Source organism: Protopterus annectens, chromosome 13.part0, assembly GCF_019279795.1.
Source record: "Protopterus annectens isolate FY-2018-M chromosome 13.part0, PAN1.0, whole genome shotgun sequence".
Classification (NCBI taxonomy): domain Eukaryota; kingdom Metazoa; phylum Chordata; order Ceratodontiformes; family Protopteridae; genus Protopterus; species Protopterus annectens.
The window spans coordinates 266,562,843-266,579,436 of record NC_056747.1 but is presented as its reverse complement, the minus strand read 5'-3'; the positions used below and the strand labels follow the sequence as shown (position 1 = coordinate 266,579,436).

The window sequence follows — 16,594 nt, the reverse complement described above, 5'->3', positions numbered from 1 at the left end:
TTTATTTTAGCATTGTTAAATTCTGTTTACTGAAATTCAGACAGTTTAAACCTATTCACTGGGATGACTTTTCCTTAATATTGGTGTGCTAGCCATATTTACCCATTAATAAATCCATTTTCATAAAAATGGGTATGATTTGACATCCTTTGCTTAGCCTCATTCTGTTCCAGCACTTTGACAGTAAGTTGACTGCATTTGTTGTTGTTGTGCAGGTCTCACTCATTTATTGTGACTGAGAGTGTGATTTTATTACCATGAATTATAACATTAGGTGGAGACAAGGAAACGGTGCAGATGCAAAGTATAGTGGTTTATTTTCAGTGCTCATGTCCTAGGTAACATGGAAAAATTAAGATAACACCCCCACCAAAAAAAAATGTAATGTAAAGGCAAGGACTTATTCTGTTTCAACTTTGCTTTTTTTTTTTTTTTTTTTTTTTTTTTTTTACTAACTTGTACATTTTTTCACTTCATTTTATTTTGATTTATGTTCAAACATATAACAAGAAAAATTCCTTTTTTGTGAAATCAGGTGTATAAACAGACCATATTAAAATAATTTCAGTCCAACAGCATTTAGATAATGTTTCAGTATCTTATTCAAAACAAGACTAACAGTAATGCATGCACGTCGCAGCAGTATTTGTAATGATTCGGTATAACTGAAACAATAAACTGCAATGTTTGCGTAATTTTGTTGTCCTTTTCATAGCTCATTATTAGGCTAACGACCCTAATGGCCCTTTTTGTGCCTAGTCATTCTTCCCAATTGTATTGGACAGGGTTTGATACCACAGTTTTTTTTTTAGGGAGTATGCATAACTTGGGCATAAGTGGTCATGCATTTACAAGCTTTCTCTTTCTAATGCAGACGTAGGTTCCATACCAGGGGTAAATGTTTGATTCCCCATCCACTGGTCCAAGTTACACTGGAGCAAGTGCAGGGAAGAACTCTACTATACAGATAAGGGACATCCTCTGAGACACATACATGTTCCTCCAGCATGTCATATTTATGTTACAGACAATGTTTAGATCCCTGGATGAAGTATTTCTAATGCTATTTATTTCACGGTTGTACAGCAGGTCTGTCAGAGCTTTTACATTGACTGCATTTCCTTTTTCAGTAAAGCAATGTACTATACTTCCGTTGTGTGTGTTTTGCCCATCTTCTTGAAGAAAATCAGTAAAAAAAAAAATTAACAGTACTATTACCATTCTTCTTGTAACTAATCATTTCTCTTTTTACTTGTTTTTTTTCAGGTCGACCCAGATTAAGACATACTCTTGGGATAATGCTCAGGTACTTCTGGTCGGGAACAAATGTGACATGGAGGATGAACGGATTGTAGCATCTGAGAGGGGGCGACAGTTGGCTGATCATCTAGGTAATCAAATGCACTACTGAATCGAAGTTAGGCTATTCCTTCCGAACTATTTACTCCATTTTTCACATACACATTGTGGCTATTTCATTTCATGCCATAAATTCTCTTACAAAGGTAAATCATTCTGTGTTCCTTGCACAGTAATCTGGAATAGTCTTCCTGATATTATTAGGAATTTTGAAAATCCTAAATTCTTTTGACATTGAATACATTTCTCATGACTGCCTCCTGCATTTCTGCTACTTTCTACCCATCATATGCAGAGATGCAGCTGATCTGTACACCCCCAACCTACCCAAAGGTGCTTTTCTACTCCTGCCTAGTTCATCTGAAGGTACATCACCTGGCTTATCCACTAAAAGCATCTGCTTACATAAGCAGATGTTCCTGTTAGCTCAGAAATGAGGTACCAAGTAAAGCTGAAAACAAGTAAAGAAAATTCTCAAATCAAATGCAAGAAGAACTCCGCCAGAAATATCTTGGCAGAATACATATACCTATATATGTATGTGTGTGTGTATATATATATATATATACACACACACACACATACACAAAAAAACTTTATAAATCTTCCTTTGAAGGCATCATGGGATGTGCAAGTTACTACTTAAAAGCATATATTTCACACAGTGGCTTATCAAAGTATGATGTACACAGGTCGTTATATTGCAGTGGAGGTAAAAAGCCAGTTTCTGTAACTTTCTACTTCTGTTTTTACTTTCCACCCATCACCACAGGAAAGATTTTGTTTTTTCTAAACCAGATGTACTGCGGTGGTTTGAAGTCCCAGAAACATTGGTAGCATTAGTGCAGGCTATGTACAAGGACCCAATGACTCAAGTACAAACAGTGTTCGGCCTCACAGAGGGGTTCCCAGTGGGTATGGGTGTACATCAGGGTTCAGGTCTGAGCCCACTGCTGTTCATACTGGTGATGGACTACATTAGCAAACAGGTTAGAGGGGATGGATCAACAAAGCTGCTGTATGCAGATGATGTGGCAGTACAGGCAGACTCTGAGCTAGAACTTCAGCAAAGGATAGGAGAATAGAGTGCAGGTCTGAAGACACATGTGATGAAACTAAGCACAGATAAGACGGTGTGGTAATGGCAGCAAATTAGGGAAATCAGAAGAAGCTGAGAATAGAGATAGAAGGAAAGATAGTGGAACAGGTAAATAGCTTCAAGTATCTGGGAGGAGTAGCTGAGGAGATGGGTAGTCTGAATGGAGAGGTCAAAGCTAGAATCAGAGGGGCTGCAGCCAACTGGCATAGAGTATCAGGTGTAGTCTATGACAGAAGAATGCAAAGGAAGCTGAAAAGTAAGGTGTACAAGACAGTGGTGCAACCAGTGCAACTGTATGGTACAGAAACCTGGGCAGTAAGGGCAAAACAGTTGGAGAAGCTAGAGGTGATGGAAATGAAGTGCCTGAGAAAGGTGGTAGGATGCACACTGTGGGACAGACAAAGAAATGAGGATACAAGAGCAGAAGCCAAAGTAGCTCCAATTGCAGAAAAGATCAAAGAGAACAGATTACGGTGGTTTGGGCACGTGTGTAGAAAAGCAGAAGGCAATCTGCTGAGGAAGATTTGGGACAGACAGGTAAGAGGAAGTGAGGACATCCAGCAAAGAGGTGGATGGATCATGTGAAAGAAGATCTGTGACAGTCAGGCATGAGTGTTGAAGAAGGCAGGAGAGTGGCACTGAATCGAGAGAGTTGGTGACAGTTAACACGATACCCCGACCCCATGTAGAAAAATAAGAAAAAGGGGGCTGATGATGATGATGATTTCATATTCTTGTATCTTGCAAATTATCAGTTACTTTGCATTCCCTTATATTTCTTGACTTGTTACTTTTGTGTTTATGGTGTTACATTTTACCATGCCATGCAGAAACCAAAGCACTTTACTTGAAATGAATGAATTTGAATGTTAGCATTTGCAATGGTGCTGAGCCTTAGTATTTTCTTCACATACACCTGTGTAGCCCTGTCACTTTTACCAGATCCCGCAGCCCTTATGGCAGAAAACAGATGAAGCATAATATTTCAGTTTTGCCTTTTAGGCTGATTTTGAATATTGCCCCTGGATGCCATTTAACCATCTTTTGCTGTTCTTTTAAATGATACATTAGTCTTTGTTTCTGTGTTGAAAGTAAAAGCAGATGTCTTTTGAGTTGTTAACTTTTGCAATTTCTTTTTTTTTTTTAATTTGGAAAATGTGTATAATCTGAGATCTATGGATTCAATCAAAGTCCCATAGGCATTTGATTTAGGCTGCTTTTATTTGTACATCAGTGTTCATTTTGCATCTAACCTATTATTCATGTTTCATCTGTTCCAAAATACATCACTGGGGTGGGGTGAATGAGGGAGCTATCAAGGGTGCAGAATGTTCATAGGTTCATAGAAGGTTACTAGGCTAACAATCATAGAGACCTTACAAGCCTAGCCATATTATATGTCCCGAGTTGCCCCAGTTGTCTGTGGTTAGGTGAGTGAAGTTCACAGAGGTAAGGAGGGTAAGGGTTTATGTTAGTTAATACTGACTTCCTCTATCCAGGTGGGACATGGGAACCACCCCAGGAGTGAATTTGCTGTCACCCATTCATTTATTTAGGTTGCATTTGAAGAGGATCAAGTAGGTGCTCTGTTTCCCATGAGCTGGAAGCTTGTTGATGAGAAGTGGCAGTGTATGGGAGATGCATCTCACTCTCCAGCATGACCTGCTCATGTCAGAGGCTAGGTTAAGATCCCTGGAGCAAGTGACCCTCTTGCAGTTTGATTTATGAATGTGTAGCATTTCCATCAGGGTAGGGTCACAGACTGGCCTGTAAGCCAGGCTCAGGTCACCCCTTAGCAACCTATAGGAGACAGAATACAGTGACAGGACTTTCTGTCTTTCCGTGTAAGACTTGTTTTGTTTACCCTGTAATTTCTTGGTGAGAAACCTCTGTGGTCTCTCCAGTTGTTGCAGTTGTCTGGTGAGTTACATGCAAAAGGAGCATTGTACTCAATTACTGGTCTGATGAGGGCCAATTGCAATGGAATTATAACATCCTTAGATCTAGATGTGATGCCTTTACTTATAAGATGTGCCACGTAGAAGGATGTTCTCACTGCCATGGATACATGATGGTCAAATTTCAGATTGCTATCAACCTGAGTACCCAGATCACATACCACTGGGTCTACTCTTATGGGGGTTGCTGTCTACATAATGTAATTAGCAGAAATGTCAGGAAATTATAATGCATTTTTTTGCATTTAGCTTTAATCTGTGGCTTTGGCACCAGTCATTTGTCTGCGATAACCCTGCCTGCAGTATATCAACATCATTTGGGGACTCGATGATTGCTCCCAATTTGCAATCATCAGTGAACTTAGCCACAGTCCATCCAAGTTTGCATGGACTTCAGAGAAATAAATTCTGAACAGTAAGGGGCCCAGCACAGAACCCTGTGGTATGCCACTGGTGACTGGTCTTTTACTAGAGTTGAAGTCACCAACTTTGACAGTAAGTATCCTGTCAGTGAGCCACTTGGCTCCCTATCTGGTAATGTAAGAGTTAATTCCCAATTGGGAGTGTTTCTCTATGATAGCCAAGTGGGAGATTGTGTCAAATGACTTGGCTAGGTCAAGATAGGTGATATCCCACTGACTTTCCCATGTCTAGGGCCTTGGGGACTTTCTCAAAGAAGTCAATCATGTTTAACAGGCATGATCTACCTTTAACAAATCCAACTAGAGATAAGTCCATAGTCTGGAGATTATCTGTGTCCTGTGGCCTTGCAGATAAGGCTAGTCGAGCTTATGGGCCTATAATTCCCATGGTTGGTTGATGATCGCCCTTTGTGCAGAGGGATTATTGTTGCCGTCCTCCATACCTCCCGAACATAGCCAGTTCGCAGACTCTGGTTAAACATAAATCTGAGATGGTCTGCTACGTCCTGTTTTAAGTTGTTTAAAAGGCAACCTGAGATGTTGTCTGGTCCCATTCATGCTGTGTTTCTCACCTTAGTGAGCACTTGCTCTTTTGATAATAGGCTAAAGAATGGAGGTAGGTATACTTTGGGGGAATCCATAAAAGTTTGGTCAACCCACTGATGTGTGTGTGATTTCGGGCAGAGGGTGGGTTACCGAATCACTTTCTATCTATGTGGAGAAACTTTTACATCCAATATTAGATATGCTGAGAACGGTCCTTAAAGATACTAAAACATTTTAAAGAATTTTTATAGAGATACAATGCACGTGTTAAAGATTATTATTTTGTTACAATGGATGTAGGGCCCCTTTTTACTGTTGTCCCCAATAATTGGGGTATAAAGAACATTAGAGAACTTTTGGCTGAGGGTGGATTTTTTACATCTGCTAAGATTAATCTAGTTTGCAGTTTACCTGAGATTATTTTAGAAAATTTTTTTTTTTTGGTTTTGGAAATTTTTTACAAAAGGTTGGTGTAGCTATGGACATGGCTTGTGCTAATAGCTACGCCAACCTAGCATTAGCTAGGGGAATGACTCATTATTGTATAGTAATGAGTTTCACTCATTTATTGTGTGGTATAAACATTTTATAGATGATGTATTCGTTCTATGAAGTGATGCAGAGGAATTATTATTGCAATTTATTGAATATCTACATACCATGACTTCTTTTTAAAGATTTACTTTTCATTGTTCTCTACAACAAATTGATTTCTTAGATGTGAAGATTCATAAGACAGATGTGGGAACCATTAAAACTAGTCTGTATAGAAAAGAGGTTAAAAGAAACTCGCTTTTACACAAGAATAGCATGCACGCCCGACATGTTTCTAAGAATGTCCTAAAAGGACAGTTTCTTGGAATCATGATATTGCACAATGATGATGCGCAGTTATGAGTTGCTTTTAGTAATCTTGTGAATAGGGCCTATAGTGAACATGAAATTGATACCTGTGTAGATCTGGTTCTAAACGACAGAGAAAATAAGAGTAAGTCTTATTTCTCAACGAAGCTTCACAAATATCTGTGTCTGTTAATGAATGTCATTCAAATAAATGTATTGGATTTCCACCGACTTTCTCTAGTGATGTTAGTGTCTTCTGTGATATTGTTAAAAAGAACTGGAATATTTTATATGCTTGCGAAGACTTGAAGAATATGGTAACTGAGAAACCTTGTTTCTCTTTTAAGAATAATCTGTCACTTATGAGGCAGCTAAAAGGCTCAGAAGACCCTACCTTTTGTTACTTCACAGAGATATGGCACCTATTCATGCAGACGTAGCGCCCTATGCAGTTTATACGTTGTACACGGAAATACTATATTGAGTTTTCTTTTTATGCTGACTGTGCTTCCAAGAATTTAGTTTATTATAGTGTTTGTACCAGATGTACAGTCTATTATATTGGCAAGACTAATCGTATTCTTAGGGAACATGTTCTCCAACACATTAGAGATATTAGGAATGCTAAAGACAGTAGTGCGTTATTTTAGTTATTTATTTATTTATTTATTGACATTTGTTGACCGTGTTATTCCAACTGAGCCAGGGCCCATTTTTAGTGGAGACCCAAGGAGAAAAGCTCCAGAAGTATTACATATTTTTGCAATAAAAATCAAAGTTAGAGAATATCTGTACACAAAGTAGGTTAAATAACAAATGACAGGTCTAGAGAATATCACACATGAAGTACATACAAATAGAAAAACATTTAATCAAATACTTTTTTAAATGAAGATATATATGAATATATATGCTATGGAAGTGAGGTTTAGCAAAACATGTTCATCAGGCAGGCTTACAACATGAATTTAGTTTTTTTTTTTTTTTTTTTTTAAGAGTTAGTGGACCTTGATATTAGAAGCAGTGACCTTAGGAATAAGACTGAAGTATCTGAACAAAACTGGATACTTCACTGTATAAACGCAGATTAACTTCTGGGCATTAATGACACAGTTTCTTTATAACCTTTTTTGAGTGCACGAGCTCTAAAGCATTGACTTTTTATTTAATTTTGATAGTAATTTGTTTTACAGGGTGCTAGCACTTTAAAATGTTTTCTAATTGTGTAGAATTGTATTTTCTGATTGGTGGACTTCTAGCTTAAATAAAGGTGTTTTTTACTCTGTGTTTGTCTGAAGAAGCGATTTGTAATCGTGAAAGTGCTTACTTGTTTATTTTATTAAACATTCCTACTGGTGCTGTGCTGATTCACTGCATTGTTTTTATTTTATAGACATATTTGTTTTCATACAACTGCTCAGTTTCGCTATCTGGTTCCTGGTTTTTGTCTCTTTTTTTTTTTTTTTTTTTTTTTATACTTTTGGGGATGACTAGAGAGGATGGGAGGTGAACTTGGCTCCAAATTTGTCAGCTAGCAGGTTGGCTATTACATCCAGTTGAGTATGGGTGGTGCCAGCCGCAACCAGTTCAGTGCACAGCTGTTTTTTCCCTTTTAGATTTCAGATGTAGTTAAAGAATGCCTTGTGATTATCCTTGGCTAGGGAGGTTATTTTTATTTCATAATTGGCTTTGGAGGACTTGACAAGATCTCTAATTTCTTTGTTTAAGTTAGAGGGATTTCTTCCTCTGCTGAACCAGTTCCGTCTTGTCCTTGGACATTAGTTTCTCTATATTGTTGTAGGGGTCCACCAGGGTTGCCTGTTTTTTTGGCAATACCTGCTTTTAATCAGATCAGATACAGCTGATTCTGTACAACTGTTTAAGTAGTTATACAGGGCATTGGTCTGTATAGGAGTCGGTGTTATCTGCATTCGAGGGGGCTTTGAAACTTTTTATACCATCACTTAGTAGGAATTAATTTGTCTTGAGCTTGATGGGGTATCTGGTCTTAGAATTATACCAAACAAGACTGATTTATGGTCCGATCGTACCATGGAGGACATGGAGGGGTGCAGTGCTCTCTCATGTTAGTGAGTACTATGTCTAGTTCCTTTGGGCCTCTTGTGGGTGTGCTGACTAGTTGTTCCAGAGCATTTGCATTGACAAAGTCCAAGAACCTCTGAGCCAGCACGTTTGTGGTCATGTATGTTTCCCAGTCAGTGGTAGGATAATTATAATCACCCATGAGTAAGGTGGTGGGCTGTATGGCAAATGACTCCAGTAAATCCAGGTATGTGATGTGCTTTACCTGTTTCATGTTTGGGGGCATAAGCTAGTTTTGATGTGATGGGCAGCTTTGCCTGTAGTTAATTGGACATGAAGTAGCTCAAGAGAGTCATACTGTTTGACCAGTCTACAGGTGTACGTACCATTAATGAAGATGGATACACCTCCTCCTTTGGTTCTTTCATGCTCATTTTGTGATCTGAATGTATGGAAGGCATAGTAGCCCTGCTTAGCCAGGGTACTTTCAGTGCCTTTGAACCATATCTGTGTGACTGCGCAGACGTCAGCACTTTCCAAATTAAGGAGTGCTTCCAGGGAGTGCATTTTCTTATTCAGACTCCTAGCATTAAGTCATTTGGTTATGTTGGGAGGTTGGTGATTTTGACACTGCCTAAAAAGGCATAGTATGGGTGGCTAATGCCTTTGCCAGTATCCAAAAGCCTAGAGGAGACAGGTGCAGACCATCTGTGGCAAAGCAGCATGGCCCATTGACCATATCTTCCTAGGCTGACAGATAGTTTCTGGTGTCAGTACAAGGGGCTCCACTAAGCCAATCATTTTTTGTTTCTATTGTGGTATCATCCTTGGAGAAGGTAGAATGCTGCTTAAGGCTAGGCTTATACCTGCCTGTGACACATATTCTGAGAGCTCAGTCATGCCTGCCTTCATATAGTCCAGTGAGGTACGTCTCAAGTCATTCACCCCCACATGGAAAATGACAGTCATACCGGTACTTGTGGTTGAGTGACCTGAGTGCTTCAGTGACTTACGGATCCTGGCACCTGACAGGCAGCTAACTGTAAGCCATTCCTTATTCAGCCTGGTGAGGGGAACATCTTGTGTCTCACAATGGGGTCAACTGTGACCAGTACATTAGGTTTTGTGGTGTTCCACCTTATGGGATTATTTGTTAAGACACTGGTGTGTGTGTGTGTTATTTTGTGTTGTGGTTGTTTTTTGCGTTATTTGGGTAAGCAGTTTCCATTTGGGAGGCCTCTAATCTTTTGGTAAGTTGCTAGTGAGTACCTCTGAATATGTGAGTTTGTGTCCTGTCCTTATTTAGTGTGGGAAGTGAGTGTGTGTGCTGACAACAACCAGTTTGGCATTCAATTTGTCCTTATGTGAAAGCCCTGCCTCCAATTTCATAGTGTAACTACATCTCTCACATAAAGTTTTTTTTTTCAGGAGTAAATGGATGTCAATGTACATGAGACAGTTGCTGCATTGCCTCAGGTTACCCATGTCTATCAAGCTGGCCAGAGAGATTATGGGAAGCTGCCCATCCATGATGGCAGGCTCTTACTGTATGTTTTATTAGGGAAGGGAATGGGTTAATTTGACAGGACTGTGCTTGTAGTGCCGAGACTACAAGAGTGACCTGTACTTTGTGTAAGCTAATGATGATCAATAAAGCAGTGCTGCTCAGTGCACAACCGAGTTGCACCTAGAGCAGCATAGACACTTGGAAAGGTTTCACTGACAGTTGTTAGGGAAAAATTGAGCTTCCAGGCTTTTGCATGTGTATAAGGCACTGCTTACCACCTCTGCACAAAGAGCAGCACCGCACAAATGTGCAGCTTAAATGCGAGCAAAGAGAAACAAATTTTAAGCTAATCTCCAATCAGGAAAGCACACAGTAAACCATCCACCAGCAGTCCCCAACTCAAACAGGTTAGCTCTGCTCTCTGCTCATATCTGCCCTAAGGGTGCAGACAATACTTTCTTAATGTAGAATAGCTGTTTTAGAGCCCAAGTGTAACAAGACCACACAAACTACCTACAACACTCCTACAAAGAGCAGATACGATGTAATACAATGCAATTAACTGTTTAAAGCAGCAGCAGACCATATAGATTGTTTTTTTAAACTGCTAAACTACAGTCGCAGTATAAAAGAGAAGTGCAAAAAAATATCTAGAGCCTTTTTGTGTGCTTCCCAGCTCAGAAAGACCAGGCTGTACCTACTACCACTAGATGAATAATCCCAGTCCTCCTAATGTAAAAGCACAATGAAAGAGTGTCCAGAGTGGAATGCTACCACAAACGAATGTAAAGATACAGATACAGCAGTGTACTTTAAACAGCTTATAAAAATGTGATTATTCAATAAAAGTACAAGTACTTCACTTTGTACAGATGAGCCAAGAGTGACTCAATTGTACAAAGTTTGTAAAGGCATTAAAAATAAGATAAGATGATTAATAAGCCCTCCAGCCAATAAAACTATGTGCAGAAAATCAGGTGATGTTCTTCATCTCACATTGCTGCAGTCATAACCTGTGGGTAGTCCGCTGTCCTCGGTCGGCCCGAATACCAAAGTGTTAGGCTGGCGTCGGTCATGGTCGCTCAGATCTGACGTCAGTACGCCATGGTACTAAAGCGCATGACCGACGTCATATCCTCAGTCTTTCTTCCCGCGTGGTCCGAAGCAGAAGCAGCGTTTGCAAGTGCCGTTCGGCGTCCTGAAATTTTCATATTCTGAGTTTCAGACCGAAAACCAAGTTGGGCTAAGTACCCCGTTGGGGAATATTTTTGTCTTTTCTTGCCTCAGTTAAATCCGGATGTCAGAAAAAGTGAATAATTGTATTTCTTGTGGGAAACCGATACCTCATAGGGATTACCACTCTCTCTGTATTCCTTGCTTGGGGCCTGAGCACGACGTAGTCGGGTGTCGCTTTTGTGCTAGATTTAATAAGCGCACCATTAAACGTAGGTTAGATTGCGCTAGGCTTGTCTTCGGTAAGCGGTGTAATTACAATATGCCGTCGGATCCCCCGACGCCCGCTACTGCTAAGAAGCGCAAGGAAAAATCGTTAAAGTCCAAGCAGGATGAGTCGTCCGTTCCGGACGCCGGTTCTTTAGAAACTACGGTGGAATCTGTGGATCCAGCCGAGGTTTCAGCTGAGTCTCAGGGGGAGCCTTTAATTTAGCAAGATGTGGCCTCTCAGGAGTCGGGTCAGGCTGAGGGGGCCTCTCAGGTTGCTGTACTCCCTTCTTTGCATAAGGTGGCTAGGCCTTCCCCTTCTGTCTCTAAGGTACCTTCCAAGGTCAGGCCTAGTTTGTCTTCCTCTGGCGTCAGTCCTAGCTCTGCAGGTTCTGTACCTAGAAAACACATGCTTAAAATGGCAGAAGATTTGATTACTTTAATCAGAGGTTCTTTGCCCCCTCCAGATAAAAGGCCTAGGGTGGAGCCAGAGGTGGAAGGTTTGGAACATTCTTCAGATTACTCAGAGTCTTCGGCTGAAGACATTCAGGATTTTCCTCCTTATTCTGATTCAGACGCAGAGGATTCTAGTCCTTCTGCTTCTCCTCCAGAGGATTTTTCTTTTTCAGAAACCCTGCATTCTATGAGGGAGCATTTTAAATGGGAAGGTCAGGATTTCTCAGATTCCCGAAAGAGGCTTAGGGAATTCTTGTTTTTACCACAACATAGGCCCTTGGCTATACCCCCTGTTTTGGATGTTGTTCAGGATGTTTTCTCTGGGGCTTCCCTTAATCCAGACTCTTTGCCTCCTGCCCCAGTTAAACCAGATAGGTATTACAGAGTGCCAGAGGCTCATAAATAATTGTATAAGAGCCCAAGGGCTGACCCAGAAACTATTAGCCAGGGACCTAAGGGTGTCAGGGCTTCTGTTGTAAAGAATCCAGTTCCTATGGATAAAGATTCTAGAGCTTTGGATAGGTGGGGTAAAAAAGTGTATACCTCCTCCACTCTAGCAATGAGGGCTTTGAATTGCCAGTTTCATATGCTGAAATACCAGAATGTTCTCCTTACTTAGTTAAAATCTAAGGTAGATGCTTTGGCAGAGGGCATAGAGTGTAAGGAATTACAGGATTTGGTTCATGCCTCTGATCAGGTGGGTAAGCATTCTTTGCAGTGTGGTTTCGATGCTTTACAGGCTTCTTCCAGGGTGGCTGCCACTGGATCAGTTATTCGTAGGCATGCCTGGCTTAAGGATCAGAACTTGTCAGAGCATGTTAAAGCTCGAATTTTGGATGCTCCCCTTCAGTCTGAAGTTTTGTTTGGTTCTCCTGTGGAGTCAGTCTTGAAGAAAATGGAAGACAAAGCTAAGTCTATGCAGACTGTTAAGGATTTTTTGCAGGTGCAGCCCCCTAAGTTTAGCAGAAATTGGCCTACTAAGGGATGGGCTTATCCTTCTTCTGATTTACAGTCTAGGGGCAGATCTAGACGTGGTAGGGGCAGAGCTCAGGGTTCTTTCAGGCCTAGGACGTGGAGTTCCCCTGCACAATCTACAGGTGAGGGCAGGGGCCAGCCCTTTCGTAAACAGACCCAATGACCTGCATCTTCAGCTGCCGGATCCTTCCTGTCTGGCGGCTCCTCTGGGAGGAAAGTTGGCACTCTTCAGGCAAAATTGGCTTTTAGTCACCCGGGACAAATGGGTGTTGGACATTATAGACCGAGGCTACAAGTTTTATTTCCACACATTGCCTCCTTTCAAAGGCATGCCAGACGTTCCTCCTCAGCAAAGGGTGGAGACTCACAAACAGATTTCTTTACTTCTTCAAATGGGGGCTATACAGCAGGTCCCTCTGTCAGAAGTGGGCCTAGGATTTTATTCTCACCTGTTTCTTGTACCAAAGAAAGGAAACACTTGGAGGCCAATTCTGGATTTGTCTATCCTCAACACATACCTGGACATTCCAAAATTCAAAATGTTGACTTTGCAACAACTTCTGCCTCTGTTAGGCAAAGATCACTGGATGGGTGTTCACAAAGGTTCTGGCTCCGGTGATAGCCTTCTTAAGGTTAAGAGGAATACAAATTTATCCTTATTTGGACGATTGCCTAATTCTTGCTCAAGACAAAGACAAGCTACTTCACCATCTACAGTATGTTATGGCAGTGTTAAGGTGCCTAGGGTATTCTGTGAACGAAACAAAGTCCAGTCTAGTACCCTCTCAGGACATGTGCTTTCTGGGTGTGAGACTGAATACAGCCTCTCAGATGGCTTTTTTGACCCCGGACAAGCAAAGAAATCTTACCCTTTACTTCCAACAATTGTCTGTACGGTCCAGGCTGACTGCAAGGACAGTCCTTCAAGCCTTGGGGTTCATGGCATCTTGTATTCTGGTGCTTCCCAATGCCAAACTGCATATGAGGAAGCTACAATGGTATCTCAAAAGTGTATGGACTCAACACTGCCACGAGTTGGACACTGTCATTCAGATAATACCTTGCATTCAAAAGGAATTTTTGTGGTGGGCTCAGGAATGTCACCTAAACAAGGGACTCTCTGTGACCCGACCAGAGGCGAGTCAGATCTTAACGACAGATGCCTCAGACAAGGCTTGGGGAGCACACCTCAATGGAAAATGGGTTCAAGACACGTGGCCTGCCAGACTTCAACATTTGCATATCAACTTGAAGGAGATGTTAGCAGTCCAATTTGCATTGATGGCTTTCAAGGATCTACTTCACCCAGGACAAGTGTTGATTCAAACAGACAACACAACTGTCATGTGGTACATCAACAAACAAGGGGGAACCCATTCGTACCCTCTTTGCAGGCAAGCTATGATTTTGTGGGAGACTGCTCTCAGTTTGCACCTCACTCTTCAGGCAAGGTTTCTGCCAGGAGCACAGAACTCCTTAGCGGATGTTTTGAGCAGACAGATGGTGGATCCCCACGAGTGGAAATTGGATCCTCATGTATTTCGACAGTTGACAGTGATTTGGGGGACTCCAGACATAGATCTGTTCGCTTCTCCACTAAATTTCCAGTTGCCAAAGTTTTGCACAAAGATGTTTCATCCAAAAGCTTGGAAAGTGGATGCTCTATCATTCAGTTGGAACAATCTTCACATCTATGCCTTTCCTCCTCTGCCTCTCCTTCCCAAAGTGCTTTTGAAGGTCAGACAGGACAAGCCCTCCATGATTCTAATAGCTCCAGATTGGCCGCGGCAACACTGGTACCCTCTGCTGAGGAGTTTAGTACGGGAGCCTCCTTGGCCTTTGCCATCAATTCCACACCTTTTGTCCCAGGCAGGCAATCATTTCCTCAATGTCAGGATACAGTCCCTGCATTTGACAGCCTGGCATATTCTTTTCTAGAACCTGGAGGGTCGCAGCTTCCTCAACAGGTTTTGAATGTCATTTTGGAGGCCAGAAGGCCTAGTACAAGGAAAGTTTATGCTGATAAATGGAGGAGATTTTTTATTTGGAGCAAAGCAAAGGGCTTTGATGTTTCAGGGCCTAATTTGAGTATTTCTCTTCAGTATCTTACAGAATTATTAGACAAGGGTTTGTCTTTCTCCTCTGTAAAAGTTCATGCTGCAGCCATTTCTGCTCACTATGACTGTGACCCACCATTATTCTCTCATCCTTTGTTTAAGCAATTTCTTAGAGGGGCAAAGAACATAAGACCCCCGCGTAGAGCTCCTACTCCTTCCTGGGATCTCAATTTTGTGTTGGAAAAACTCACTTTACCTCCTTTTGAACCTGCAGCTACATCTGAGTTGAAGTTTTTGTCTTGGAAGACTGCTTTTTTGTTGGCTATTACGTCTGCTAGAAGGGTATCTGAATTACAGGCTCTAATGGCAGTTGAACCCTTCCTGATTTTTCATAAGGATAGGGTATCCCTGCGTACTAACCCTACTTTTATGCTTAAAGTGGTTTCAAACGTGGCCTTGAACCAATCTATTCATTTGCCTACATTTTATGCTGATCCCCAAAATAAAGGGGAGAAAATTTTGCACTCTTTGGATATTCACAGGCAGTTGCGTTATTATTTGAGCAGAAATAAAGGGTTCAGACAGTCTCAACAGTTGTTTGTTTCTTTTGCTTTGGCCTCTCAGGGGAAACCTGTTTCAAAACAAACTATTTCTAAGTGGATTGGCCATTGTATTGCTTTTTGTTATTCTCATCATGGTAAGGAGATTCCGGCTGGAATCAGACCTCATTCCACTAGGGCTACTGCCACTTCTACTGCTTTTTTAAGGGGTGTAGCTACTAAAGATATTTTGGAGGCTGCTACTTGGAGTTCAGTGCACACTTTTTCTAAACATTACCATCTCCCTCTTTATTCCAAATCTAGGGCTGGGTTTGCCACTGCAGTTTTACAGGGTATGTTAGCAGCTCCCAATGCTTTATGATTTTGCCAACCTCCCTTTACCTTTGCTTTGGGATTCTACCCACAGGTTATGACTGCAGCAATGTGAGATGAAGAACATAGTACAGTTTTGTACCTACCATAAATGTAGATGTTCGAAGATCCACATTGCTGCAGTCCAATTTACCCTCCCTCCTTCCCCTCTGTAGTTTGGAGTGGTTGTGTGGTTTGAGTTGTAAATATTGTTTATACATAGGTGTTTGGAGGTTTTTTGTTTTTGGCTATGGCCTTTCTTTTTAGGGCCTTCTGACATCTGGGGCAAGAAAGACTGAGGATATGACGTCGGTCATGCGCTTTAGTACCACGGCATACTGACGTCAGATCTGAGCGACCATGACCGACGCCAGCCTAACACTTTGGTATTCGGGCCGACCGAGGACAGCGGACTACCCACAGGTTATGACTGCAGCAATGTGGATCTTCGAACATCTACATTTATGGTAGGTACAAAACTGTACTTTTCTCCAACTTAAACAGACCAGGCTACCTCCCAGTGCACTAGATAGAAAATCCACTGACCTCTTGATGTAAAAAAACAAGTGCTTGCCAGAGTGTAAAATACCAATATTTTATCTAACAGCTGGCTAGATAATGAATTCAGAGCAAGTAGTCAGTAGAACAGACAATGAGAGACAACATGCACTTGTTCAGTATAAGCACAAGGAAAGGCAGATGAATAATTCAAGATATCAACAGCATTGAAAAAGGGAGGAGCTTATTAAGCTCAATTTACTGTAGGGTGGGCAGCTTAAAATCACCAGGTTTTAAAAGCAGATCAACAAATGGGAGAGTGGGTGGGAAAAGTAGCAGGGAATCACCAGCAGTGCTTTAATTTATGCAAGCTTAAAATCTTTTTAGAAAAGACAAAGACCCAGTAATTCACTGTGTATGTAAATATCTCTCGAAAAATTAACCAATGAAAAAACATGAAATATGCAGCCTGGATAGTTT

The 16,594-nt window shown here is 41.2% G+C and overlaps 1 protein-coding gene across 3 annotated transcripts in view; it reads left to right on the top strand.

The window, feature by feature from the left end:
• Positions 1 to 16,594, top strand: part of RAB3A (RAB3A, member RAS oncogene family) — a 388,099-nt gene that overhangs the window by 352,663 nt on the left and 18,842 nt on the right. For all 3 annotated transcript variants that reach the window (XM_044053827.1, XM_044053828.1, XM_044053829.1), the window contains one exon: positions 1,267 to 1,391. In XM_044053827.1, coding sequence (XP_043909762.1) covers positions 1,267 to 1,391 — 125 coding nt within the window. The remainder of the gene's footprint in view (positions 1 to 1,266; positions 1,392 to 16,594) is intronic.